Source organism: Rattus norvegicus, chromosome 2 (genome assembly GCF_021556685.1).
Source record: "Rattus norvegicus strain SHRSP/BbbUtx chromosome 2, alternate assembly SHRSP_T2T, whole genome shotgun sequence".
NCBI classification, from domain to species: domain Eukaryota; kingdom Metazoa; phylum Chordata; class Mammalia; order Rodentia; family Muridae; genus Rattus; species Rattus norvegicus.
In genome coordinates this window covers 140,616,542-140,640,710 of record NC_141535.1, presented here as the reverse complement: position 1 = coordinate 140,640,710, position 24,169 = coordinate 140,616,542, and the positions used below count along the sequence as shown (strand labels likewise).

At 43.6% G+C, this 24,169-nt stretch overlaps 1 protein-coding gene and 1 non-coding gene across 2 annotated transcripts; one reads left to right on the top strand and one right to left on the bottom strand.

Moving 5' to 3' along the window:
• Sohlh2 (spermatogenesis and oogenesis specific basic helix-loop-helix 2) lies at window positions 1-22,301 on the bottom strand. Its single transcript, NM_001034961.1, is given in 11 exon segments — window positions 1-1,051; window positions 2,514-2,758; window positions 5,723-5,844; window positions 7,429-7,517; window positions 7,638-7,785; window positions 9,267-9,377; window positions 12,059-12,155; window positions 13,827-13,931; window positions 14,014-14,075; window positions 14,999-15,213; window positions 22,222-22,301. Coding segments are annotated over 11 exon segments (1,389 nt in total). The 5' UTR covers window positions 22,270-22,301; the 3' UTR covers window positions 1-904.
• On the top strand, window positions 6,206-6,312 carry LOC120101148 (U6 spliceosomal RNA). The gene has a single exon (XR_015678519.1). It is a non-coding gene; the product is annotated as a U6 spliceosomal RNA (small nuclear RNA).
• Window positions 22,302-24,169: the final 1,868 nt, after the last annotated feature.

The window sequence follows — 24,169 nt, the reverse complement described above, 5'->3', positions numbered from 1 at the left end:
TAAAAGAGAAAGTCTTTTATTAAACAAAAGAATGGATTACACTTTAACAATAAAACGTTTGTGTAAGAACATTTCAGTGAAATATAAAACCACCCCCCCCCTCTCTCCTGGTTTCCAGCAAACACACGTACAAGGAAAGGACAAAGCAGTTATCTGTGGGCCAGCAAGGAAAAGTAAGTGCCCCTCCTGGCTGCCATCCCACTCACAAGATTGCAAAATGCAATCAAAAGCATATCAGTTTATCTGGAATCACCAAATGGACAAGCAGAGTTGCTCCACATCTCCCTGATTATTTTAGTGTGGATGATGAATGAAGAAGGGGGCTCTCCAAAATGCCAAATCTAGAGAAGATACCAACTAGAAATCAATGACAGAAGCAACCCCCAGGCTACAGCTACCCTGGGACGTCCTGGTCTTAGATGTTTACCTCCACATAGGTATTCTTTGTAGTATGTTTTTCACAACGTGAACAATTATATTTTTGGTAAAATGAATGTGTGTGTGTGGGGGGTCACTCGGCCTGCAGATTCCTGATGCATTGGGAAATCCCGACATGGATGAAGATGCCTGAATGACAAGGCTGTCACTGCCATCTACTATCTTTCTATGTATCTTTGGAAGGTTCTAGCACATTTATCAGACAACACGATCAGCAGCTTTCAAATATCTTTGTCCCTTCTTCCTCAACTGAACAAGTGTGCCCAGTATGTGGTCTAGAACATGAGCCCCACACACGGACTGTTTATGCCCCAAACTGTTGGGAGGGAGGGAGAAGAACACAGTAATTGAGTCTAACCCATCCTTACTCACAATGTCACAAATGCATTTCTGTATCATGAAAGTTAATAAAGCCAACTGGCGTCTTCAGGCAACTAAACTACATGTTTTCAAACATTAATTTTTCTTAAAAGTAACTGCTGTCTTGAGGCTGCAGAGACGGCCCAGTGGGTTGCTGAGAAGCCTGGTGACCCGAGTCTGATTCTCGGAACCCACGAAAGATGCTGGATGAGGCAGTGCGAGAACTGGCTGGGAGCTCATGGCCGGAAGTGCACTGCAACAGAAACAAGAGAGAAGCAGAAACAAGGAAGAAGTAAGAAACAATTCTCAAGAGTTATCCTCTGACTTCCACATGTGCACTGCGGTGAGCACAGACACACGTGCACATGCATGCACACACACACATACTTCAAAAACCAAAACAAAATAAAAATAGCAAAAATAATTATTTTCTTATAAAAACTCTAAAACAAAAACATATAAGGTAAGTACATGCCAGCAACTAGAAATTAATGTGTTAGGTTGGTGTGTGAGCTGTAAATCCCAATATTTGGGGGGTGGTTTAAGCAGAAGGATCACTTGAAACCAAAAGTTCAAGACCAGAGCAGACAACAAGGCAGGATCTCATCTCAGTCCACTCAATCAATCAATCAATCAATCAATCAATCAATCAATCAGTACTATAGCATCCTCTTCATTTGTCTTGGCCTTTCTTTTCTGACTATTACTGGCATGAGTATTCTAAGTTTTCTCTAATTCACGTTGGCACGTCTTTCTCACAAGTACGTCTTTACACAGTCACTATTATTCCTGTTTCACAGAGGTCACATAGAGATGATGACATTTTTCTTTTTGCCCTAGAAGAGTTATATTAGGTGTCATTAGACCATGGCTTTTAAGTACAAAGAATAGATGACCTAGTATGGTTTCCACAAACAACTTCACTGTATGTTGCTGGTTCACCTACCCCTAAACTCTTTTTCTCTATTTATCTCCGATTCCAGACCCCTGTGAGGTTAATCTTTGTTTCTAGGTCTTGGCTTAGACTGTAAATACTTCTCCACCAGTCAGCATTTACTCAACTATATGTCCTCTACCTTCACGCTTCAACCCATATCATTGCTGCCTGTCTCTCTGCTTGTATCCCCGACACTTCATGAGTGTGAGCGCAATGTCTGTAGACACTACTTCCCCAGAAATACCAGCAAGCACAGCGTCAGAGCACAGGCTGCTCAAACGGCCGGTCCATAAAAGCCGGTATCTGAGCTCTGCCTGATGGTGAATGAAGGATGGGTTTCCATCTAGTGCGGGTGCCTTCTGATGCCGAGAGACAACAGAGGCAGTTAGGGGGTCAGCTAAGAATGAAGCTCATAGAATGGGCTGTTGAATCCAAGGAATTCTGGGTAGAAGCACAGGGGAGAAGGAGAGGAAGAGGTAACTAGATCCAAAAAAGCCAGTGTCCAACAGGTCACCTAATGCTAGACTAGCTAGACCGCTTCCACATTTGTGACAGCAGGCATCCAGGTACCAGGTCTGCAGTGAGAAGAATAAGGGACTGGGTTAACTACAGCAATTATCAGCACTCAGATGGTGACTTAGAAACCAACACAGCCCTTGGGGTGCAGACTCTGAGCTTTGAGACCAGGACATTATCAGCCAAGTGTGGCTCAGGACCTTCGCTGGCTGGAGAGGATCCAGTCTTACTCAGAGACCACAGGAGTCTCTTACTCACTTACCAGACAACTGGAGCTGGCTGGGCGTGTTGGGCAAAGCATGGCATTGCAGTGCTGAGGAGTAAAGCTGGACACACTGGGCCCAGTGGGTGGTAAATAAATGGAAATGTTCTGGTTTGTTCTGGCAGCTGCCTCATGGGGAGAGACGGGTCCAGAGCAGTATCTGACAGCATGGAAGGAGTTCAGAGAGAGGGTCGTGCTGGGGACTCGAGTCTTATAAAGATCCTCTGAAACAGAGTCCGGCTGACCTGTAACAAGAAAGAAAACAGGTGTCTGTGAGCATTGTGCACACTTGTGTGGCTCTGACTACAGCTTTGGGAATACATGGTCCTCTATCTCATTTCCTCATATTGCACACAGCTACTGCACTTAAACACTGGTAGGAAAACCCAGCCTGCTCCTGTAACAGCTCAATATAAACACTGCACATTCGTGTCTCAAGCGGTTTCAGAGGACAGGTGTGTATGTGTGTGTGTGTGTGTGTGTGTATTAGTATAGTCAGTTACTTTTTAAATAGGATGTGACTAAATTGAGGGTTCTGACTCATTGATCTCCCAGATCTCTTTGAGGCTGCATGTCTTGTAAGTGTACAATCCTAGCATAACTCTGTCTTTCACAGAGTGGTCTCTAGGTGACATGATTTCACAAAACACTCAAGTATAGAAAATGCTGACCTTGTTGTCATCAACACTGTTTTCACAGAACATAAACAGTATTGTATATAAAGGTGTATATATATATATATATTTATATTGTATATAAAGGTATATATATATATATATATATATATATATATATATATATATATATATATCCTTAAGAGGCACTGAGCATGGCCCCACCTTAATTCAGCTTAATTTGGATGACTTTAGTCATCACATGCCACGCTGAGCTACAGGCACTCTGAATAGCTTAACTGGTGACTTTTTCCTATTCTCCTCCATTCTCCCCAGGTGGTCAAGAGAAAGGCCTAAGTAGAGCATTGAAGGGTCCTGCATTTATTTCCTTGATTGCAGGACCAAGGAGGGCTGTGTTCTACTTTGGCCCCTTCTCTTCTGACTTTGGACACAACTGAAGGAATGCCATTTGTCCCAGAACTCCCCCTGGTCCCCTAGACATGCATGCCATGTCTACATACAAGTCACAGTTGGCACACTGAGCAGACCAGTTTGCTTTAGTGACCCTGTCTGCCACTGAGGTCCACACGAAGAAATAACTGCACTCATCTATCCGTGCACTTCCATTTCTGAGGCAGGGACGCCAAGCTGAGAACCAGAGGGACAGTGATGGATAAGGATGCTCCCAACACGGTGGGATGCAATGACAACATAGGTCTCCTTAGGAAGAAGGAATCAGGAAGAGTCACAAAAGACAAGCTGAGGACAGGAGACTTCTTGTCACGCAACACCAGCCACTCTATTAGAAAGAAGTCTACATTCTACTGGGTCCTGCGTGGAGACAGTAGCCTTCAGGAACACTGAAAGCCACACACTGGCCCTGGATGCTTTTCCTCTGGCTTGGTTCATTCCCACCATTATTTCCATAACTACGTGGGAACACCAGGGATTGCTGAAAACCTAACAGCAGTGCCTCTGGAAGGAGGTTGCGTGTGTCCACATGGGTGTTTGTAGTATATGTAGTATTTCTTGGCCTCCACTGCTCTAGTGTGGTTGCTCTACTAAAAATACAGCAATGAACAAAACAGGAGCGGAAAGTCCCTCCCTTCACGGAGCTGGCACTGTAGTGGAAGAAGACAGCAATAACAGAGCACACACAGAAAAAGCACAGGAGGTAAGAACCAGGAAGACAGCCCAAGAGGAAAGTGGGCTAAGAGTGGCTGAACTGTGTGTGCATGAATTGTGTGTACATGAACTGTGTGTACATGAACTGTGTGTACATGAACTGTGTGTATACACTGTAACAAGTAGCTTTAACCAGGTGGTTCAGAAGGACTCAGAGTAGGGCCTCTAATTAAAGACCTGAAAGAAGTAAATAAACATTGTAAATGCACAGCACACAGTCAGCACTGAATTAATGAGCAGTCAGTCCTCAATATCATTGGGCTGGGGATCCAACTAACCATGGATTCAAAGGTTTTTGTTTTCTGCTTTAAAATCAACTACAGTGAGGTTATACAAAACATGGACAGACTTTGTTCTTTAAACAATGTAATATAACAATCATTTGTGTAAATTTACATTGTATTATCAGGTATCATCCTACCCACAATAGACTTCGAGTATAAGCAGGAGTATACGCCCAGGTTCTATGCAAATGATATTCCATTTTATGGAAGGAACTTGAGACTCTGAAGATCTGGTATCTGCAGAGGGACTTGGAACAAATCCTATACGGGTACTGAGAGATACTGTGATTCCCATTAGACTTCATCTCCATAAGAAGTAAATTTATCAATATACTTATCATCTGTTAGTAAGATATTTTTTGGAAATTATGTTCAATCTGAGGCAGTTTCCAGGATACCTTTTTAGTGTGTGTGTGTGTGTGTGTGTGTGTGTGTGTGTGTGTATTTGCATACATTCATGTGTGTTCACTATGTGTATGCAGTACTCAGAGAGGCTCTGGAACTGGAGGTACAAAGGATTGTGAACTACCATGTGGGTGCTGGGAACTAAACCCAGGACCTCTGCAAGAGCAGCCATTGCTTCTGCCCCTAAGATACTCCTGTGGTTGAATCTGAAATGCCACCCAGTCCTGTTTATAAAACTTGCTCCCTGGCTAGTGGCACTGTTTTGTGGATCTGTGTAACCTTTAGGTGATAGAATATAGATGGCTGGAGCTGGGGTCTTCCACCTCTGCTTCCTTCTTGCTCAGATTCCTGACCCCTGCTTTGTGATGGCCTACTGTGTGAATCCTGCTCTGACTCCTGCTCCCCTGACTCTAATGTCCTACTGTGTGAATGGTGCCACACTTGCCTCTGCCATCACAGACTATGTCCTCCAGCATTAGGAGTTAAACATTTCCTTCCTGGGGGCTCTCTGTCAGGAATTCTGCCAGTGACAACAAAAGAAACTAAAGGACTCAATTTAAATACTTCAAGATGGTAAAGCCAGGACTTACTGGACAATGTTTCAGCTCCACTTGACCACATGGTTATGACAGGAAATGAATGGGGACTTGGGGGAAACCCAAGGGCTGCAGAGCCTTCATTCACATGCCCTGTGAGCTACAGGGCGTTAGGCATAGCTCACCTCTCACGGCTTCCTCCAAAGGTCCTCCTGCAGCAGGCATGGAATAGACATTCAAGCCCTGGTCAGCCAGGAGCTGGATCTCTTGCACAGGTGAGAAAGCACTTGTCAGCATAGCATCTCCCCTGGAAAGAAGAAAAGATTCACTTTGCACCTCTCTCCGGGTAGATATCAACAGTGCTAAATCCAAAGGCTTTTCTAAATTGTGTCTAAAAAGATTTACTTGTTTATATTATGACTGTTTGCTTGCAGGTACGTCTGTGGACTGCCTATGCAGTCCCTACAGAGACCAGAAGAGGACACCAGGTCCTATGGAACTCATGTTACAGTTGGTTGTAAGTTGCCATGAGATTGCTAGGAACTGAACCCAGGTCCTCTGCAAGAGCAGTCAGTGCTCTTAACTCCTGAGCCATCTCTCCAGGCCCTTTTCTATTAGTCAAGCTCTAAAAAACCCTGACAAGTCTCAGTTATAAATTATTTGAATATGTGTTCGCATCAGCAGCACATATACTAAAATTGGAACGATACAGAGAAGATTAGCATGGCCCCTGCGCAAGGATGACACGCAAATTCGTGAAGCGTTCCATATTTTTACAAGAATACCCTTGGCAGGGAATAGGGAGGCAAAGATTAAAACAGAGACAGAAGGAACACCCATTCAGAGCCTGCCCCACATGTGGCCCATACATATACTGCCACCCAATTAGACAAGATGGATGAAGCAAAGAAGTGCAAGCCGACAGGAGCCGGATATAGATCTCTCCCGAGAGACACAGCCAGAATACAGCAAATACAGAGGCAAATGCCAGCAGCAAACCACTGAACTGAGAATAGGACCCCCGTTGAAGGAATCAGAGAAAGAACTGGAAGAGCTTGAAGGGGCTTGAGACCCCATATGAACAACAATGCCAAGCAACCAGAGCTTCCAGGGACTAAGCCACTACCTAAAGACTATACATGGACTGACCTTGGACTCTGACCTCATAGGTAGCAATGAATAGCCTAGTAAGATCACCAGTGGAAGGGGAAGCCCTGGGTCCGGCTAAGACTGAAGCCCCAGTGAACGTGATTGTTGGGGGGAGGGCGGCAATGGGGCGAGGATGGGGAGGGGAACAACCATAAAGAAGGGGAGTGGGAGGGGTTAGGAGGATGTTGGCCCGGAAACCGGGAAAGGGAATAACACTCGAAATGTAAATAAGAAATACTCAAGTTAATAAAAAAAATTTTAAAAAAATTATTTGAATATAACATAGTGGTACTTGGGACCTTTGAGGTTCCTTCAAAGGTTCTTTTTGTTTCTCTTTGCTTGCATAGACTTACACGACTTGAGTGAGGAAGTCATCTCTTGGCATGTCACATTTTGTACCTGTGAGTTTCAGGAGTACTTACTATCTAGTTCTAGATGCTCCACGGTCCTCAACCCTGACAGAGAACAACAACTACAGAATCCATCCTGCCCCTGCTGGACAAGCGGAGACACTGAGATGGAGGCTCCATTTCAAGGTTCTCAGGGCTAACAGGGTGTGTGTCCTAGGACACTGGGTGTGTTCACCACAGTAATAAGATGTGCAGTATTGGCAGTGGGAGACACTCGTGAATCCCTAACGAACACCAAGGCTCTCAACGGTGTGTGTTCTCGGTTCCTGCACAATCACCCAGCATGAACAAGGTGGGGAAACAACACAGAGACTCACACGCCCTTGCCATACCTCTGTGATGTGGCTGTGCAGGGGAGGAACAGCTCGATGGGCATCTGTCTCTTAGAAAACCTCTTATTGCTCTGAAGGGATTCTGTAATCTAAACAAGTACAGAGACACATATGTAAAAACAGACCTACAGACACACGGATGTGCAGCTACAGAAACAAAAATAAAAACTGGGCATGGAAGCATGGATAGGGCTTTAGAAACTGAGTACCTGGGCCATAATGGCTGGCGAGAGAGACTCCCGGACCTGCTTCACATAATCAACTGTGGCCTCGATGACGGAAGCCACATCACTCTTCCTCCCCTTGACGTATGGCAGGAGGGTGCGCAGCTGCTCACAGCAAAACTTGATGCGCTCTCTGTTCAAACAGTCATGAAAACAATGACGAATTATTTCTCTGTTCATCAGAAGGAGCAATTCTTCCTGGGTTTTTGTGAAAATGGACTGTCTCTGTCTTCATCTGATCCCTGTTTAAGAGGGAGGCCAAAAGCCCCCCACAAGTCCTGAAATCACACCGACGGGGTCCTCACTCAAGGGGGCAACTGCCAAAGCACAGAGTCTGTGCCATGCTAGTCCCAGTTCCCTCCATGAGGCCCACTGCTGTGATGTCCAGGGTCCCAGACAGTACAAGGCACACCCCTTAAAGCCCACCAAGATCCGCAAATACTCTGCCCTCAGGAAAGAATCACGTGCTGTAGAGACATCGTTTTTAAGGTTCATAGTAGAAGCCTAGCAGGCCAGGAAGAGTCAGAATCTGGGTTTGGACCATATTTTTATAAAGATATAATTTAGTATCTTGTACCATGTGAGTTTCACATATCATGCTGTGCCAGAGCTGGAGGAAAATGAGAAGAGAGTTTTCCTAAATGGATGAACTAAAATACAAAGTCAATGTCCAGGCTAGCATCCAAAGGACACAAAATCTTGAATGAGTCTCAGGAGAGACACGTGGGAAATGTAGGTGTAATTGATTCAAAATCGATTCAAGCCCTTGGCATTTCCCCTAAGTACTTGTTTTGTCCAGTGACAGCCTTGACATGTGTGGGTGACTGACAATTACTACCTGGAACCTTAGAAAAGTCCCTAAGTTTCTCTTCATTTCAGAATAGAAGAAAAACAGACTGAAAATGTCTATCATTCAGCACATAGTCAGGGTAGGAAATAAGTGGTATTCTTATTGGGCGTCAGGATCTTTGGGGCTCTGCAGAGTTGTCTCAGGAACTATTCTGGGGGTAGAAAGCATTGAGGAGCCAACAGCTTTGGAAGCCTTTGAATGTTCCCCACAGAGAAACTTCACTTACAGAAGAATCTAAGCTGAGACACACAGGAGAGTCTGTGGGCAAGGCAGTCTCAGTAGAATACGAGAGGTTGCCTCATAGTGCATTATGGTAAACCAGGTCTTCCCAACATCATTGGCAGTGGGAATAATATGTTAGAAGCAAGACTGAAAAGGGGGGGAGGGGACAAAACCATCAAGCCTTTGTTATCTATAGATGACTCGACTGTTACCAATAACTACCACCTTGTCTGACAAACGCCATTACACATCGTTCCAATGTGTATTAAGGAAACATCTGAATATGCAGGGAACTTAGGAGACCCACAGACGAGTATTTCTATCCCCACCACGTAGAATCGTTACGTTCTCCAGTCACGCTGCGGCGATGGCACCTGCTCAGCTCTTTCCCCTCACAGTGATCGAATACCGCATGAGTGGCCTATATTCAGTGTCACATTCACTAGGCCCATCTAGACCTTCAGCAGTGTTAAAGTTATGGTGGACGTGGTTTCTCTGTGTGAAGAAGTAACCCGGCGACCACAGGTTCCACGGGCACCCACCGTCTCAGCTTTTCTTTGCTTGAGTGAAGAAAAGAAGCCTTTTTGTTTCTCTCTGGACTCGACAGCGGGGCCTTTAATCCAAGTCCAGTGTCATTGTTCAGCAGTTCAGAGCTACAAGCAAGTGAGAATCATGTCACCATTAAAGAGCAAGCTGCCAGGCAACTGCAGCAACGAGCAGTGACTCACGATCAGCCAGAGAACATCTCCTGCTTCGCACAAGGGAGGAGAGTTTATCAAATCCCCGTACCTGCGCGTTTGGGGCTGAATCTCCTCCTTAAGATTTTAAAATATCATACAGTCAATGATCAAAAACCTAAAGCACACTGATTAAATACAAATATAATCAGGACCAAGACATTATAATCGTATCAATCATGGATATTCTAAATTACAAGCAGTCACTGATAGCACATTTTTTTAACTTTATGGTGTTGTAAAAGCATTGCAACACCAGTCCACTTCTCCTTCCAGCCATACTTGATAAATTACATATGACAGTTGATGCTTTGACAACCTGCTACAAAGCAGACTGACTTAGATGGCTCCTGCCCAACTGTGAACTAACATTAAGTGTTCTGAGGATGTTACAGAGCAAGCTATGGTGTTGGCTGATTGGATGAGTTTTTACTCACAATTGTTTCTACTGGGTCTTACAGCCTCACTGTAAATCACACCACAGCTGTGTCTACCCTTAAAACATTACCACCCACGGGGCTAGAGAATGGCTCAGTGATTAACAGCACTGGAGGGACCTAGATTCAATTTCCATCACCCTCGTGGTGGTTCATAACCAGCTGTAACTCCAGTTCCAAAATATCTGATACTCTCTTCTGGCTTCTGAGGGCACTGTACGTCTGTGGTACACAGATATACGTCCAGAAAACACACCCAAACACATGACATACATTTTTAAAACTTAAGGTCCATTACAGAGAAAAGAACAGAGAAACTTTACGTGTTCTATTCCAACTTGATCAGCAAAGGTTTCTCTTCCTTGTAAACTCTGTCATTTAATGGATGCTGTTCTGACTCCACAGTGGTTCTCAACCCCTCTGACAACCCTCTATCTCTAAAAACATTTATATTACATTCATAACTATAGCAAACTTAATTACAAGTAGCAACAAAAATAATCTTATGGTTAGGGTAAATCGCAACATGAGGAAAAGTATTAATGGGCCATGGCATTAGGGAGGTTGAGATCTAGAACTTTATGTTCTGAACTATTTTATTAATTTTTATTTTATGGGTATATATGTAACACATGTGTCTGGAGCCCATGGGTGCCAAAAGAGGGACTAGGACCCCTAGAACTGGAGTCACAGACAGGGTGACTGGGTGCAGGGAACTGAACCTGGTTCCTCTAGAAGAGTGGGCAGTGCTCTTAACTGCTGAGCCATCTCTACAAGCCCTTTTTATACATACGTACGTGTGTGTGTGTGTGTGTGTGTGTGTGTGTGTGTGTGTGTGTGTGTGTGTGAGAGAGAGGGGGGGGGGGCACAGACTGAGAGACAGAGACAGAGATCAACCTTGGTGTCTTTGCTCAGGGGAGAGGGAAGGAGCCCCTCCTGTGCTCATCTCCCAGGTACTAGGATTCTGAGCACTCATGCCTTAAAGCTTTTGTATTTGAGTTCTGGGTCTGAAGCTCAGGTCCTCATGCTTGTAAACTAGTACTTTATTGACCAAGGTATCTCCCTAGCCCTATAATTCCATTTTCTTTATCCAAAAGGGTAAAACTTGACTGAAATTTTTACTTTAATTATGAAGGAGTATAAAGAAAATTCAAAGTAGACACTGAAAAGTGCTTTCATGTAGCATATAAAAATCACGAAACCTCGAAATACCCTTCCCTACCTCATATGCCAGATAAGGGGTCATTTTTCCATGAAGCTCTTTGAGGCTCAGCTGCTAAATAAGACTCACAAAGCTTTTGCTATCCATGTGCCTCTTTCGTCTGCCACATGAACGGGCTCCAAGTCCCTCCCTTGTTCTACCCAGTAGATGGCCACATTCTACACATTTTAGAAGTGCCTCACTGAGAATTTTCACCGTCATCAGCATCCTTGGGCTTCAGCACTTGTCCATCCCTGCACTCTAAGCCCTATTTAAAACCTCCTTGGTGTAAAAAGAAGGCAGCAGTCACAAAAAGCTGATTTTTATCAAACATGCAAAGCTAACAAAGGAAGAGTCTAACCCAAGTTCAACAGCCTGTAGGAGAACAAGCAAGATACACAGAGAGAGAGAAAGATAAAGACAAGACAAGACAAACACACACACACACACACACAGAGAGAGAGAGAGAGAGAGAGAGAGAGAGAGAGAGAGAGAGAGAGAGAGAGAGCTATAAAAATCAAAACAAAGCACTTCCTTCATGGGATATGTGAGACTCTAAATCCCAGGTAAGTAATAGTTGAAGTTTTGAGTTTATGAGTTCAAAACAGACAATGGGGGGGGGGGACGTGCTGTAGGCAGAGACTAGGTAAGGCTGGCTTGTCCAAATATCAGAGTTCAAATGTGTGTTTGAAAAGGGGGGGATCTGCTGTTACTTTATTTGACTATCAGTGTGCTTTCTAATACTGGGTTGTATCACCTATGAGATGTACCCATGATCTCGACTCCAGAATCTGAAACAGAAGACTGCCATCTGTCTTCAGAGAAGAGCCCTTCTCTCTACACCACACTTGGCACTTGGGCTGGTGTCCTATTATCAAGTTCTCCGCAGTGTCGTTAATAAAATGTACACGGTAAACACAGGTGACATGGAAAAGTTGAAAAGAATAAACAAAACTAACCAAAGAAACAGATCTGTAGGGAAATGCCCTCCGAGTTCGCTGCAGGAAGTCTGGAAGTAGAGTCTGCATTCTGGAGGCAACTCAGTGTTCCCCATATCTATTGAAAGTTTGGAAAGAGGCTCGTTTCAATCATAAAATCACTGCCAACTATTTTTTACAAAGCAGGGTTTTAAAATAGAAACAAGTGATAGGTTTCAGTCCATGAAGCATAAAACCACTCAGATTAGAAAATCCCACTGAAAGGCTGCACGCACTGCACCCAAGGACACCCTCTCACCAGTAAGAACCTGCTAAGTGACATTTTATAAAGCATTCCCAACTGAGTTTATGTAGCACCTTCCTATTTATAAGTAAATGTCAAGCAACTGCACTGTCAAGTTATGGCCTCAGGGCCATAAAAAATCTGCAGCTGTTAGTCCTGGGACCAATGATAAATCAACTGGAGAATGTTTGGGGTCCATCAAAGGTGCTGGACAGGTGATGGGCAGCTGCTGTGTGACTGAAGACCAGAGAACAGATTGCACAGGCCTTGACCACACGCTTAGTCAGACAGGGCAGAACTCTGAAGCCACAGGGGGTAGGGGTGGGGAGAGGATGTGGTGACAAAAGGTGCTACAAAGAGAACTCACTACTCGGACCATTGAAAACTGAGCACACAAAGAGGCAGACACACTGACTCTAGAATGTAAACTTAGATATATACAATAGTCCTCAGTGTGTTCCAAGACAATATGGAATTTAAGTTTTAAACAGGTCTCAGCCTTATCGAAATATAATGGTGAGTGTGGTGTGTGTGCAATGTGTCTACAATGAACATATACAATGTAAAAATAGCACAATCAAGTTAATTAGTGTGCTCATCATCTTCCATAATCATTTTCTTGTGCAAGTGTTGAAAACACTTAAGATGGTGGGTCTCAGTAAGTTACAAGTATCCACAGAGTATTGTTAATACAGCCATCAAACTGTATCTGAGGTCTTCAGATTTTACTCATATGAAGACATATCCACTCCTTGCCCAATGTTCTCTACATGATACCAGCTTAATTCTGAAAGATTTCTCAGCTAGTATCCCAACTATATCAAGCAAAAATAATTATTGAACCACATTAATTCCAGGAGTTGGAGGCTGCCTCCTGCCCCTTTAGGACAAGCTAATTTAATTAGTGTTTAAATGTTGCAATGCACACAATACAATATGTAAAGGGAATACAAAGAAGAGGTCTAGCTGAGGCGTTGTCATTACTGCTTTGTATCTAAAACTATGGAAGAGAAAGAATGACTCTTATGCATTAAAGAGGTAAATAACTATAAAAATGTTTTGCAACAGAGTTACTGTGTAATTCCAGGTTAATGCTCTACTTTTTGGATATCTCTGTAATGACATAACCTGATCGTTTGTATTTTAATAGCAAAGATATGAGAGTAGCTAGGTTATCAAACGGAAAGAAACATAGTAACAATCCCAAACAAAACAACAACAAAAGCCTTTCATCACCCAGCTACTGTGCAACTAACTCGTTTGAAATTTCTGAACATTTCAGCTTCTCTTGCATATAAAAAACAAAATATTTTTCCTCCTTATTTAAACATATTTTCTAGCTATATTAAAAACACACTGTTTAAAAAAACACTGTTATAAAATACAGAGCAATTTGTTAATTCACAATAAAAGGCACAAGTGGGAAATCAATTTAGAGATGTACAAACATGGTTTTATAGAATGTTAATGACTATTTTAAACCTTTATACATGTATTTTAACTCACCCGTATTTGTGAAATACGTTTTCCAGTAGTTTATCACAGTGTTCACTTTTTCCAAGGTCAGTGGCTCATTGAAACTAATATCAGCTCCATAATCTGAAATATAGCCTACAGAGATCACGTTAGCACCGACCTTGTAATTGCTATTTGAAAACAAAACACAAGCAATAGCAGACAGCCACATACTTACCTCTAAGTTTTTCAGGTATTACAAAAGCAAACAGCAAATGTGTGTTTTTCTTCTTGCCAGATCTGAGGGAAAAGTGTTACAATGAAGCAAAATAATCACTCAAAAAAATGAGAAGAGCTTAACTTACTAGAAACTAAATAGATGCCTTTTAACTCTTGAGAATTTAAAATGATGCAAAAAATGCAAAACTCTCAAATCAGTGAGGATATGATGAACTGGTCTTCCTTAACGAAAGAAAATAACCTCAACCTTATCCACATTTTCAAACCCCTTATTAGTTTGAAAATGTTGAGGAATAGAGGACATTTCAAGAACACTAACTACATGGTAAAATCAGCAAAATCTTGATTTGGGAGATTTACATAAAACTAAAATCCCCTTAAAACAAATACCCATGTGTCTGTTTGAAAAAGATACACATGTATTATTTAAGACAAAAAATAAACCCAAATAATACCAGGAAGAGAAAGTTGAATTTTGAATTTTTAGAATCATAAACAGGAAAGACTCAATGTTGGTTAGATATGTCAACATTAAAGAATTGTTAATGCTCACTTGCTTTAATATCCACCATACCCCTTAATAAACTCTGAAAAGGGGAGTCATTGTAATGACAGTTGTTTAAAAAGCATACCTATGGGGCTAATATCAGCATTATATACCAAGTAATGATCAATTAACCCCTCTGATGTCACTCACGCCGATTCCTGCTCAGGTTGACATGCTAATTCTTACAATGACATGTCAAACCTGCCACAGAGCTGCACTATGAAACTTCCACTCATGAAGACATATTTCAATTTAAAACTCATAGTGGACTAACTTGATGTCAAGTATGTCAATATATTGTACATCAATCAAGTATTTCAATATATTATAGCTTATCTATTTAGGATATCAAATAAATCCATATACTTTATGCATTTAAGAAATAGGTTTTAAAAGCAATTTTCAAGACACTAGGTCGAGATTTGAACAGTTTTACCTAATCAATCTGACGGCCTCCTGCTCCTCTGCAGTTAAGGTAGAAGTCACCTTCAAGAAGATTATGTCAAACGAGTTAGCAGCCAGAAGCGCAGCTACCTTCTTCACGTTGCTAATGGTCAGGGTGATCTGTGCTGTGCTGGAAAAGAATTTCTGCACAGAACCAGCCAGGAAATATCGTGTGGCATCTCCAACTAGCAAAAGGTCTACTCTTCCCTACAACAGAAGGAAGAAAGCAGAGGCCACATTAAATTACCAAACAAAAGTGAGAAATAACTCAAGGAGCAGGGCAGTTGGCCCTAAACTAAGCACTTGAGGGAAGGAAGCTATTCCCTGTCTCAATGCCCAGGCTTGTGCTCGGGTCTAAGTATCCTGTTACTTAGTTAAGACCCTGCCACTAGGGCCATTATCACATTATAGTGGGGCTTCCCCAAATCTCTCTTACTTCATTAACAGGCAATGTTCTTTATTATTGTTGTTGTTGTTGTTGTTGTTATCAGCAGCAGCATTATCATTATTATTATTATTCCATTAACAGGCAACGTTCATTATTATTGTTGTTGTTGTTGTTGTTGTTGTTGTTGTTGTTGTTGTTACTCCAGCTTTTTAGAGACAGGGTTGCTCTACGTACCCATGGCTGTCCTGGAACACAATCCGTAGATCAGGCTGGCCTTGAACTTATGAGAGCTGCCTACCTCTGCCTGCTGAGTGCTGGGTCTAAAGGCATGAGCCACCACCCAGCAACAGGTAAGGGTCTTTTGATCCAGCTTCTTAATCAGACTTTTCTCCTGGAAAATGTGTTTTGTGAGAAATGCAAATTGGCAAGTCACACATTATTTATTTTGGTTTAGAAATATATTCCAAAGAACAAATTTTTTTCAAAATTCTAAATTTGGTGCTGGAGTGATGGTTCAGTGGCTAACAGCTCTGCCCAGTTGCTGCACAGTACCCAGATTTGTTCTCTGCACCCATGTGGTAGCTTACAGCTGTTGGCTCTCTCCCAAGGGTTATGTTGCCCTCTTCTGGCCTCACAGGCACCAGGCACACGTGCATGCAGACAAAACACTTACACAAAAACATTTCACAGTGCTTAAAATGAGATTATGACTGTGTGTTGGGACTTGGTCAAAGCACAGGTTGACAGTGAGACCCTTGTCTCTCTCCATACAAGGCTGCACTCCTGATGGGAATGTCTTGGACTTAAGGCTTTATTTGATTTTTTTGTATTTATAATTAATATTCACACGTAATGATTTCTGTTGTCATTTCTTTGATCTGGAATGTTCCTTGTAGCTTATATTTGCTTCTTCCTGGGATCCACTTTATTGAATTTCAGTATAGGCTCAGGAGATTCTTCCTGCCTGAAAATACTGTCACAGTGTTCTGACAAGTCAGGACTAGCTCTAGCTGGTCTGAGTGTGATGTTTGAAGATGATGATCAGAGTAGCAGACAAAAGCACCACACAGCTTGGCTTTCTTTGGGTGATTTTGTTTTCTTTTTTATCTTCTGTGTCTGAGTATAAGCACCTATTATCCACTCTGGAAACAGATATTTCTTCAATCACAGATCACTTTCTCCTCTCTGTTGTCGTTCTTTCTTTGGAAATTTTTTGTGAAATGCTAGATACCCAGATAGATTCTTTTCCCCCATTTCTCTGTGACAGAATAGACTTCCCAGAATGCTTTCTCGGTCTTTAGTCCTTTAAAAAGTACTGAATTTAACGTGAATCCTGAGTTTTTAAAGTTTTATCCTCTAAATAACCCATTCATTTTGGAATGTGATCACCTCTCTGAAGATATAGATTCAAACTTTACTTGTGTCTGTGTGTGCACACATGTGCAGCTATGTGTACAGGTAACAGGAAACCTGAGTATCATTTTTCAGGCATTGTCCATCTTATGTTTTGCGCTGGTCTTTTATTGGGCTTGGAATTTTCTAAGTATGACAGGTTAGCTGGCCAGGATCCTCCATATCTCCACTTTCCCAGAGCTAGAATCACATGAGCACACCATCATGCCTGCTGTGTGTTAATGTGGGTTTGCCCGTGTGTGTGCCTTCAAGCAGTGGGTGACATTCTGCATGGGATTGCTTCCTGTTTCTCTCCATCTCATTTCTTTGAGGCAGAGTCTCTCACTGAACCTAGAGCTCCCAGATTTGACTAATCTGGCTAACCAGTGAGTTTCGGGGGGCTCCCCGCCTCTGCCTTCCCAATTCAGGGAGTAGGAGGTTGCAGGAGGCCTGAGCCCCTGTGCCTGGTCTTTGTATAGAGGGGTCACAACATCACACTTAAACATAAGCACTTTACTAACCACACTATCTCCTCAGCCTTGCAAATTAGAACTCAAACATTTGTATTCTCTTTTGTCCTAGCCTTTCCAACTTGCTATTTTAAAAGTACCAAAGCAAGGCTGCTTATGAGCAAAACAAATTTCTTTCTTGCCACTCTGAAGACTTGAAAGTCCAAGATAAAGGTGTTGGCAGGTCCAGCATCAAGTGAAGGTATGATTTCTGGTTCAGAAGAGGCAATGTCTGGTGTGCTCTCACGTGGTACAAGGGCTAATGAGTCCACCTTGGGCCTCTTTTTCAGGAACATTAATCTTATTCTTAATGGTGATGTACCTTTGTGACCTAACCACCTTGGAACAGCCCCACCTCCTCTCTTCAGCACATTGGGATGTGAATTTCATAATAAAGCAGGTTACACAATGGGTGTGACTGATGTCACTGCACAGCTGTGCAGCTGCAGCGCCTATGCCTAAAAATCTCATGAATCAAAGGACTGAGGAGCTGTGAATATGGTTTGGGTCCACTGTGAGAGAGCAGGAACCTGGGAAACAGGCTGGGGAGCGGAGTCCAGCACTGTGGCAGTGCCTGGAAATTGCCCACGCTGGGAACCCGAGTCCCACCTGCAGCTCGTTTTCCATGGAGAGCAATTCACAGGCACACCCTGGAGCCAAAGCATCCTTGTTCCAGGTGTTCTGCATGCAGCTACTTCCACAGCAGGTGACCAGCCTCTGCACATGTGTGGACCAGTCCGCCCTCTGCTGCACCCCAGCAACTCTCCTCTCCACATCTTTAAAGCCATAGCCTTCCTCTGAGTGGACATGTGATCTGTCCCTACCTAGACTTTAAGTCTGACTGTGGCTTTTAGGCTGTGAGAGAAACTGCTGTGTTGCAACCAAGATTCTGTCGAGAACTATGCACTGAATTCTGTAGTTGACTCTGGGTAGGTTTTAATGTAGGATGGCCCCCTCCCCTTCCTTATTGTGGTATTTACTCGTGGGAGGCTTCATTTTTTCAAAAGTGCCTTCTGCTGTGTAGTTTAGAACAGAGAAGGTGGGGGAAGCATTTATACTCAATCCACAGGCAGGAGCCCCACTCTCACCCTCCAACATCAGGAAGGATAAAAATGCCCACTCATTAACATGGGGGCTTTGGTTTGTTTGGTTGGTTTTGCTTTTGTTTTTTGCAATCTGACATCAGCCTACTTCACCAAACTTAGCTTCTACTTTCCTCAAATGCCCTAACATTTTCAAAACATAGCATAACCTTCTCCTTTAAAAATAATTTGTTAATTGAGACAACACCCTCGGTATGTTGCCCAGGCTGGCTTTAAGGATGCTATCCTCCTGTTTCAGTTTCTGGAAACTGCAGTGACATAGGTATTATACTGAGGGCCTTGCGACCTCTTTGACTTCCTCTGAAAACCACACCATAGGTCTAGTTGCATTTTGGGTGCAATTATTAGTGTCTGTTGCCCAACAATACTATATCACATGATTAATTCTATTCCATCACTTTCCTGAAACCCCTAAAGCCGAGCTGCTGTAACAGTAATAAGTGGTTGTGAGAGCAGCTATACAAGGGTTATAGTTTTGTTATTTTTAAATAACGGATTTAGTTGAAGCAACTACCAATGTGTCAATATAATCTACCTGATGCAGATAAGGCAATCTTAAAGTGATATAAATGTTTCTGTTGAGTGTATGTGAAATGTGGTATGTATGTTGTGTTATGGTATGTGTTTATGTAGTATGTATATAATATCTGTATGTGGTGTGTATATTGGGTGTAAGTGTATATGTGGGGTGTGTGGGTGGTGTGTGTAGGTGGTATGTGTGTATATAAGGTGTGTGTGCATGTGCCTATGTATGTGATGGGTGAGGGTATGTCTTCCTTAGTTACTCTCCACCTTGTATTTTGAGGCAAAGTCTCTTACTGAACTTGGGTTCCCCCATTGGGCTAGATTGGCTGGCCAGCAAGCTCCAGACATCTCCCGGTCTTAGCCCCTCTCCCCCAGCTCTGGGGTTACAAAAGGATGCTGCTGCATCAGCTTTGATGTGGGAACTAGGTGCCAAACTTGGGTTCTCATGCTTGAGCTGCAAGAACTTCACCAACTAAGCCACCCACCTCTCCAGCCCCCTAATTTTTCTTTTATTTTGATATGGTTGGTTTGTCTCTCGCTGGGCCATTTGAGAATAAAACAATGTGGTGAGAATAATGACACTAAAAATAGGTACAAATCAGGGGTCTGGGGAGGAGTTAATTTGCAAAACTTTCCTTTAGGAAGTTCTGTTCTCTTAGTCTTCTTAAACATCTTTGCACTTTGTGTTCTGGCTTAATTGTGCTTGATAATTACAGTCACCACAGGCAAAGTCTACTGGGCAGTGGCAGTGAACACAGGTTCCTGTGCATAGGGCCTTCCACACCTTCTCTGTAGCCCAGGGCACAGGCTTTTAAATCCTTGAAATGCAGAACAGTGTGTGAGCCTTGGTTACCAGCCCATACCAACAGTCTGGTGTGGGGCCAAGGGAGCAAAGGCAGGGACCAGAATCTGCTGCCTCTTGGTTCCAAATATCAATCACTACTGGCTCTATGTAAGGGAAATGAAGGGCAAACTCACACACGGTGAATGGTAGACCCCCTCTATATTTTCTTAAATACCAAACCTGGGCACAACACACACACACACACACACACACACACACACACACACACCCCTCCCCCCCCCTCTCTCAGACAGGATGAGAAAAGCAATTACAGGAAGGATGCATTCAGGCTGGGCAGCGGAGACAGCTCCAGGTAGCTCTGTTCTCAGCACTTCCTGTGTCACAGGGCTCTGAGAAGGGCAGAGAACGAAAGCAGCCACATATTCAAACCTTTTTCTAGGTGGCACCTGGTGCTCTAACTACATGTGACCCCTCCCAGGCTCCACTCTGAGGGTCCCTGGCTTTGTGCAGAAGAGTCAAGAGCTAGAACTGGGGGTGGGAGGCAGAGACATAGAGAGGAGTTGAGGAGTTGGGGAGGTAATACAGACGGGTGGAAAACAGCAGCATGGGAAGCCATGCTCTGAGCAGGAGTCTAGGGTTTGCTTCTTTCCCTGACCTACGAAATCAGAGCTACAACGTGCTGAGGGTGTCAGCAGTCACAGAGATTAGAACACTAAGGTTACCAGTTAAGTCCGCTCTCCAGTCATGTAAATTTAGCGAAGAAAGTGTAAGCAACACGAATCTGAATATTTACTTAGCATCTTGTTGATGGTGTTACATCTGAACACCGGCAATAGGAAGGTATGCTAAAAATAAAGACATGGAAAATCCCAACATATCCTCATTCGCGAAATTGCATTTTAACAGGTCTGTGATTCCTACCTCAGAACACAATTGCCTAGATTTCATTTGACAGCAATTTTTTTCTGTATGAACTGCTTAGTACACTTAAAAAAATACATATTCATTGGGAAATTTAAAAAAAAAATGAAGTGAAAATGAAATCCCATGCTCTCTTGGGGTATGGCTTATTAGTGCCCTGCCAAACACTCTTTAATTGTGGGCAATTTTATAAGGTCACACCACGGCCAATGTCCTTATCTACTCTGTCTCATTTCTGACCGCCTATTCAGGGCACTGCAGTCTCTACGATTATAAGGCACTAGATTTCCATCTGCAATCGGTGGCCGTCTAAACCCTTAATTAGTAACAGCAGGTGCTGAAGTGCTTAGAGCAAATCACTCCTACATTTTACTGAGTTGTTATTTATGTCACTCTTATCACGGAGAGCAGCGCTGAAGATCAGTAGCAGCGGCTGCCTAGGCCTGAACTCTCAGAGGGCAATCACTGGCCTCCCGTTTCCCAGAAATCCAGGGAAATCTGTCTGCAGAGACTGAGCAAGCTGCTGTTTTTGCAGAGGATCGCAAAATTCAGCGGGGACACCACGCTACGTAGTGTCAGAATTCACAATTATTTGTGTTCTAGATAATCAGAATCTAGAATTTCATTTTGTGCGGCTTTGCTTCATCCGCCGCTGCCGAAGTCCCTAAGAGCTTTCTGCGCATGCACAAGCACCTCACCTAGAATTATCGAAACCCGTTAAATGACCTACGGAAATAATTCGGTTTCCAGAAGCTTGTTCTTAAGGGGTCAGAGGATTAAGTAGACAAAGCCTTCCCTGGGTGGGGGTGGGGGGGCTAACAAAACTCATCTAGGTACAAGTGCCCCCTCGTATCTATCCAAAAAGATCTGTGAGCAACAGATAACCTCCGCTGGCTTTGCTTTCCGGGGTGAGTAATGTCCTCTAAGCTTCTCTAGCCAGGCCATCAGTTTTCCCACTCTGTTTTGTTGTGTCTTACAAGCAGGGCCTCACACTATAGCCCGGAGTGGGCCTGGAATTCACAGCGACCCTTTCGGCCATGAAAGTGCGGGCAGGCGGGCGTCGTGGGTATAAGTCACCCGGCCTGCGGTTCACTTTCCACTTTTTAATCTTGTACAGTTACCCCGTGAGTCACCAAGGGTCTAGTCGAGGTGTGTTTCTGAGTCCTCTATCCGCAGGGTACGGATACTGCGTACACTGGCAGGCGGGCTTTGTTTGAGCAAGGCCACTTTGGGTCGCCATCTTCGTGAGGCCAACAGCTCAGGGACAGGAAAGCCGGAAATAAACGCAGATAAAGGCGCGTTCCGTTTCTGAAGCCCAAACATTTCCCTTTCCCGTAGCAAAACTCAACTACGGTCACCCACTTCCAAGACCCTCCCGGGGCTCTGTTCCGAGCTCCAGGGTCAGGGGTTTGAAGTCTGGCCCTGTGGCCTGCTTGCCTGAAGTAACATCCCCATTCGGGAGCGAACGGCCCCAGGCCCTTGGTGGAGTCTGTCCTAGGTGCACCCTTGCAAGGCTGGGACTGCTGGTCTAGGTTCGAGAGATGCTCACAACCGCCTCCCGCCAGGTCCTACCTGCCCCGGCCTCCGGCCTAGCTCCCCAGTGCTGATCCTGTCGGCCATGGCGTCTACTGCTCTGCAGCTTCTTGGCGGGCCCGCGCTGTGAGGGGCGGAGCAAGAGGCAGGGAGCGCCCAGGGACTGTGGGAGCCCTGGGCAGAGTGACGTGGACACCCCAGGCACGCCACTCACGCCTCGGGCTGGCCTGCAAGGCTCGACTACGCATGGGCAGAGGGTGTGCTGAGACGCTTGGGTGGGCCAGCAGCTTTGCTTTCTACAGATGCGCGCGTTCCTCTGATAAGATATATTTGTTTGATGCCTTCGCGAAAGACGTCTGTGTCTATGTATGGACAGCGCTCTTATGGACAGTTTCTTTAATTCAGTATTTTTTGCAATTGCTTGGTTTCTTACTGAGATTTATTACCCCACCCCTTTTCTCATCTTAGAAACTGAGGCAATGAAGACGTTCTGGTGACTGCTGACACGAGAACCAAACGCATTATTCGGCTCTGGTTCAGCATTTTCTGGAGAGCTCTTGAAACAAGATCTTTTCTCTTGTTACTGTGTCTAGGTTTTCCTAATGCTTAGAAACCTGTTTTGTGGTGACGCAGCTCACTTGAACACAAACAACACAGAAGAGCTTTGTGTGTCCCACCACTGCAGGTGGTCTGTCTCCCAACAAGCCCCCAGGGTCTCCTGAGCTACTGTTGCATTCCTCTCTGAGGGTCTGATTTAGGTCACCAGAGTATACACAAATAGTCTTTCCTGTACCGCTATGCTATTTGGATGGGAAGAGATGAGATAGTTTGAAGGATCCTCCTTCATCCATGATTCTACCAATCTGAAAATACTAGAGAAAACTGTCCAGATGGTGTGGCAACCACCTTTAATCCCAGTACTGAGGAGGCAGAGGCAGGCGGATCTTCTGAGGCCAGCCTGGTCTATCTAGCAAATTCCAGGACAACCAGAGACCCTGTCTCAAAAAGAAAAAAAAAAAAGAAAAAAGAAAAGGTCATCATTATTAAACAAGTGTAGATCCCACCCCCTTTCTCATTCCCTAAACAATATAATACTAGCCACTATCTGCATCATATTAAATATTAAGAGGTGAGTGTTCCTTATCTAAAGGATTCAGGCCTGAGACTTTTAATGGATGTATGAATGTTTTGTATATAAAAGGAGACCAGATTCACTTTAGGCAACACAGCAGAGATTCAGCCCTTACACATAATGTACATTTATGTTCATAAACACCATATACTTAGAACCTTAAGGTGATTTTGTACAGATTTAAAAAATAATTTTGCATGCCTCCCCATATGTAGAAGGGGATGGAAAGGGAGGATCGTGTCAGCAAAAAAGTTTCAAATTTTAGAAGAGTTTAGGTTTTCAGATTAGCTATGCTCCACCTGCATTAGCAACCTAGAGCTGACTTAAAGGAAACTGGATATTGTTTATATGCAAAACCAACTGTGTTTTGTATAAAGGACCCGAACACCAACAGATCTTCATATCTACAGAGGGCCTGAAATCAATCCTCTGATTACACAAGAGTGAAGTCTGTACATGCATGCATTTTATTAAACCTGAATCCCACCTGTCTGCTGCTTTCTACTGCATGGGACTGAGAATAAGTAAATGTACATGAAGCAGATGGCCCTTTCATCAGTCTGAGATGCGGGACAGGGGTGAAGTCAGCCCAGGCATGGTGTGGTATGGACTGAGCCACTTAGAACATTTTTCTCCGGAACAGTAACCAACTTCCCTTTGTTCCAGAGGTGAGGAGCAGTAACTGTGACTCTAGAATGATTAAAATGATTAGCTCAGACATATTTAGTTCAGATGAAACATGGCCCTGAGATTTTGTGAATGCCATTCCAAAGTTGGGGGGAGTAACTTATATTTTCATCTATCTATCTATCTATCTATCTATCTATCTATCTATCTATTCATCTATCAATTTGT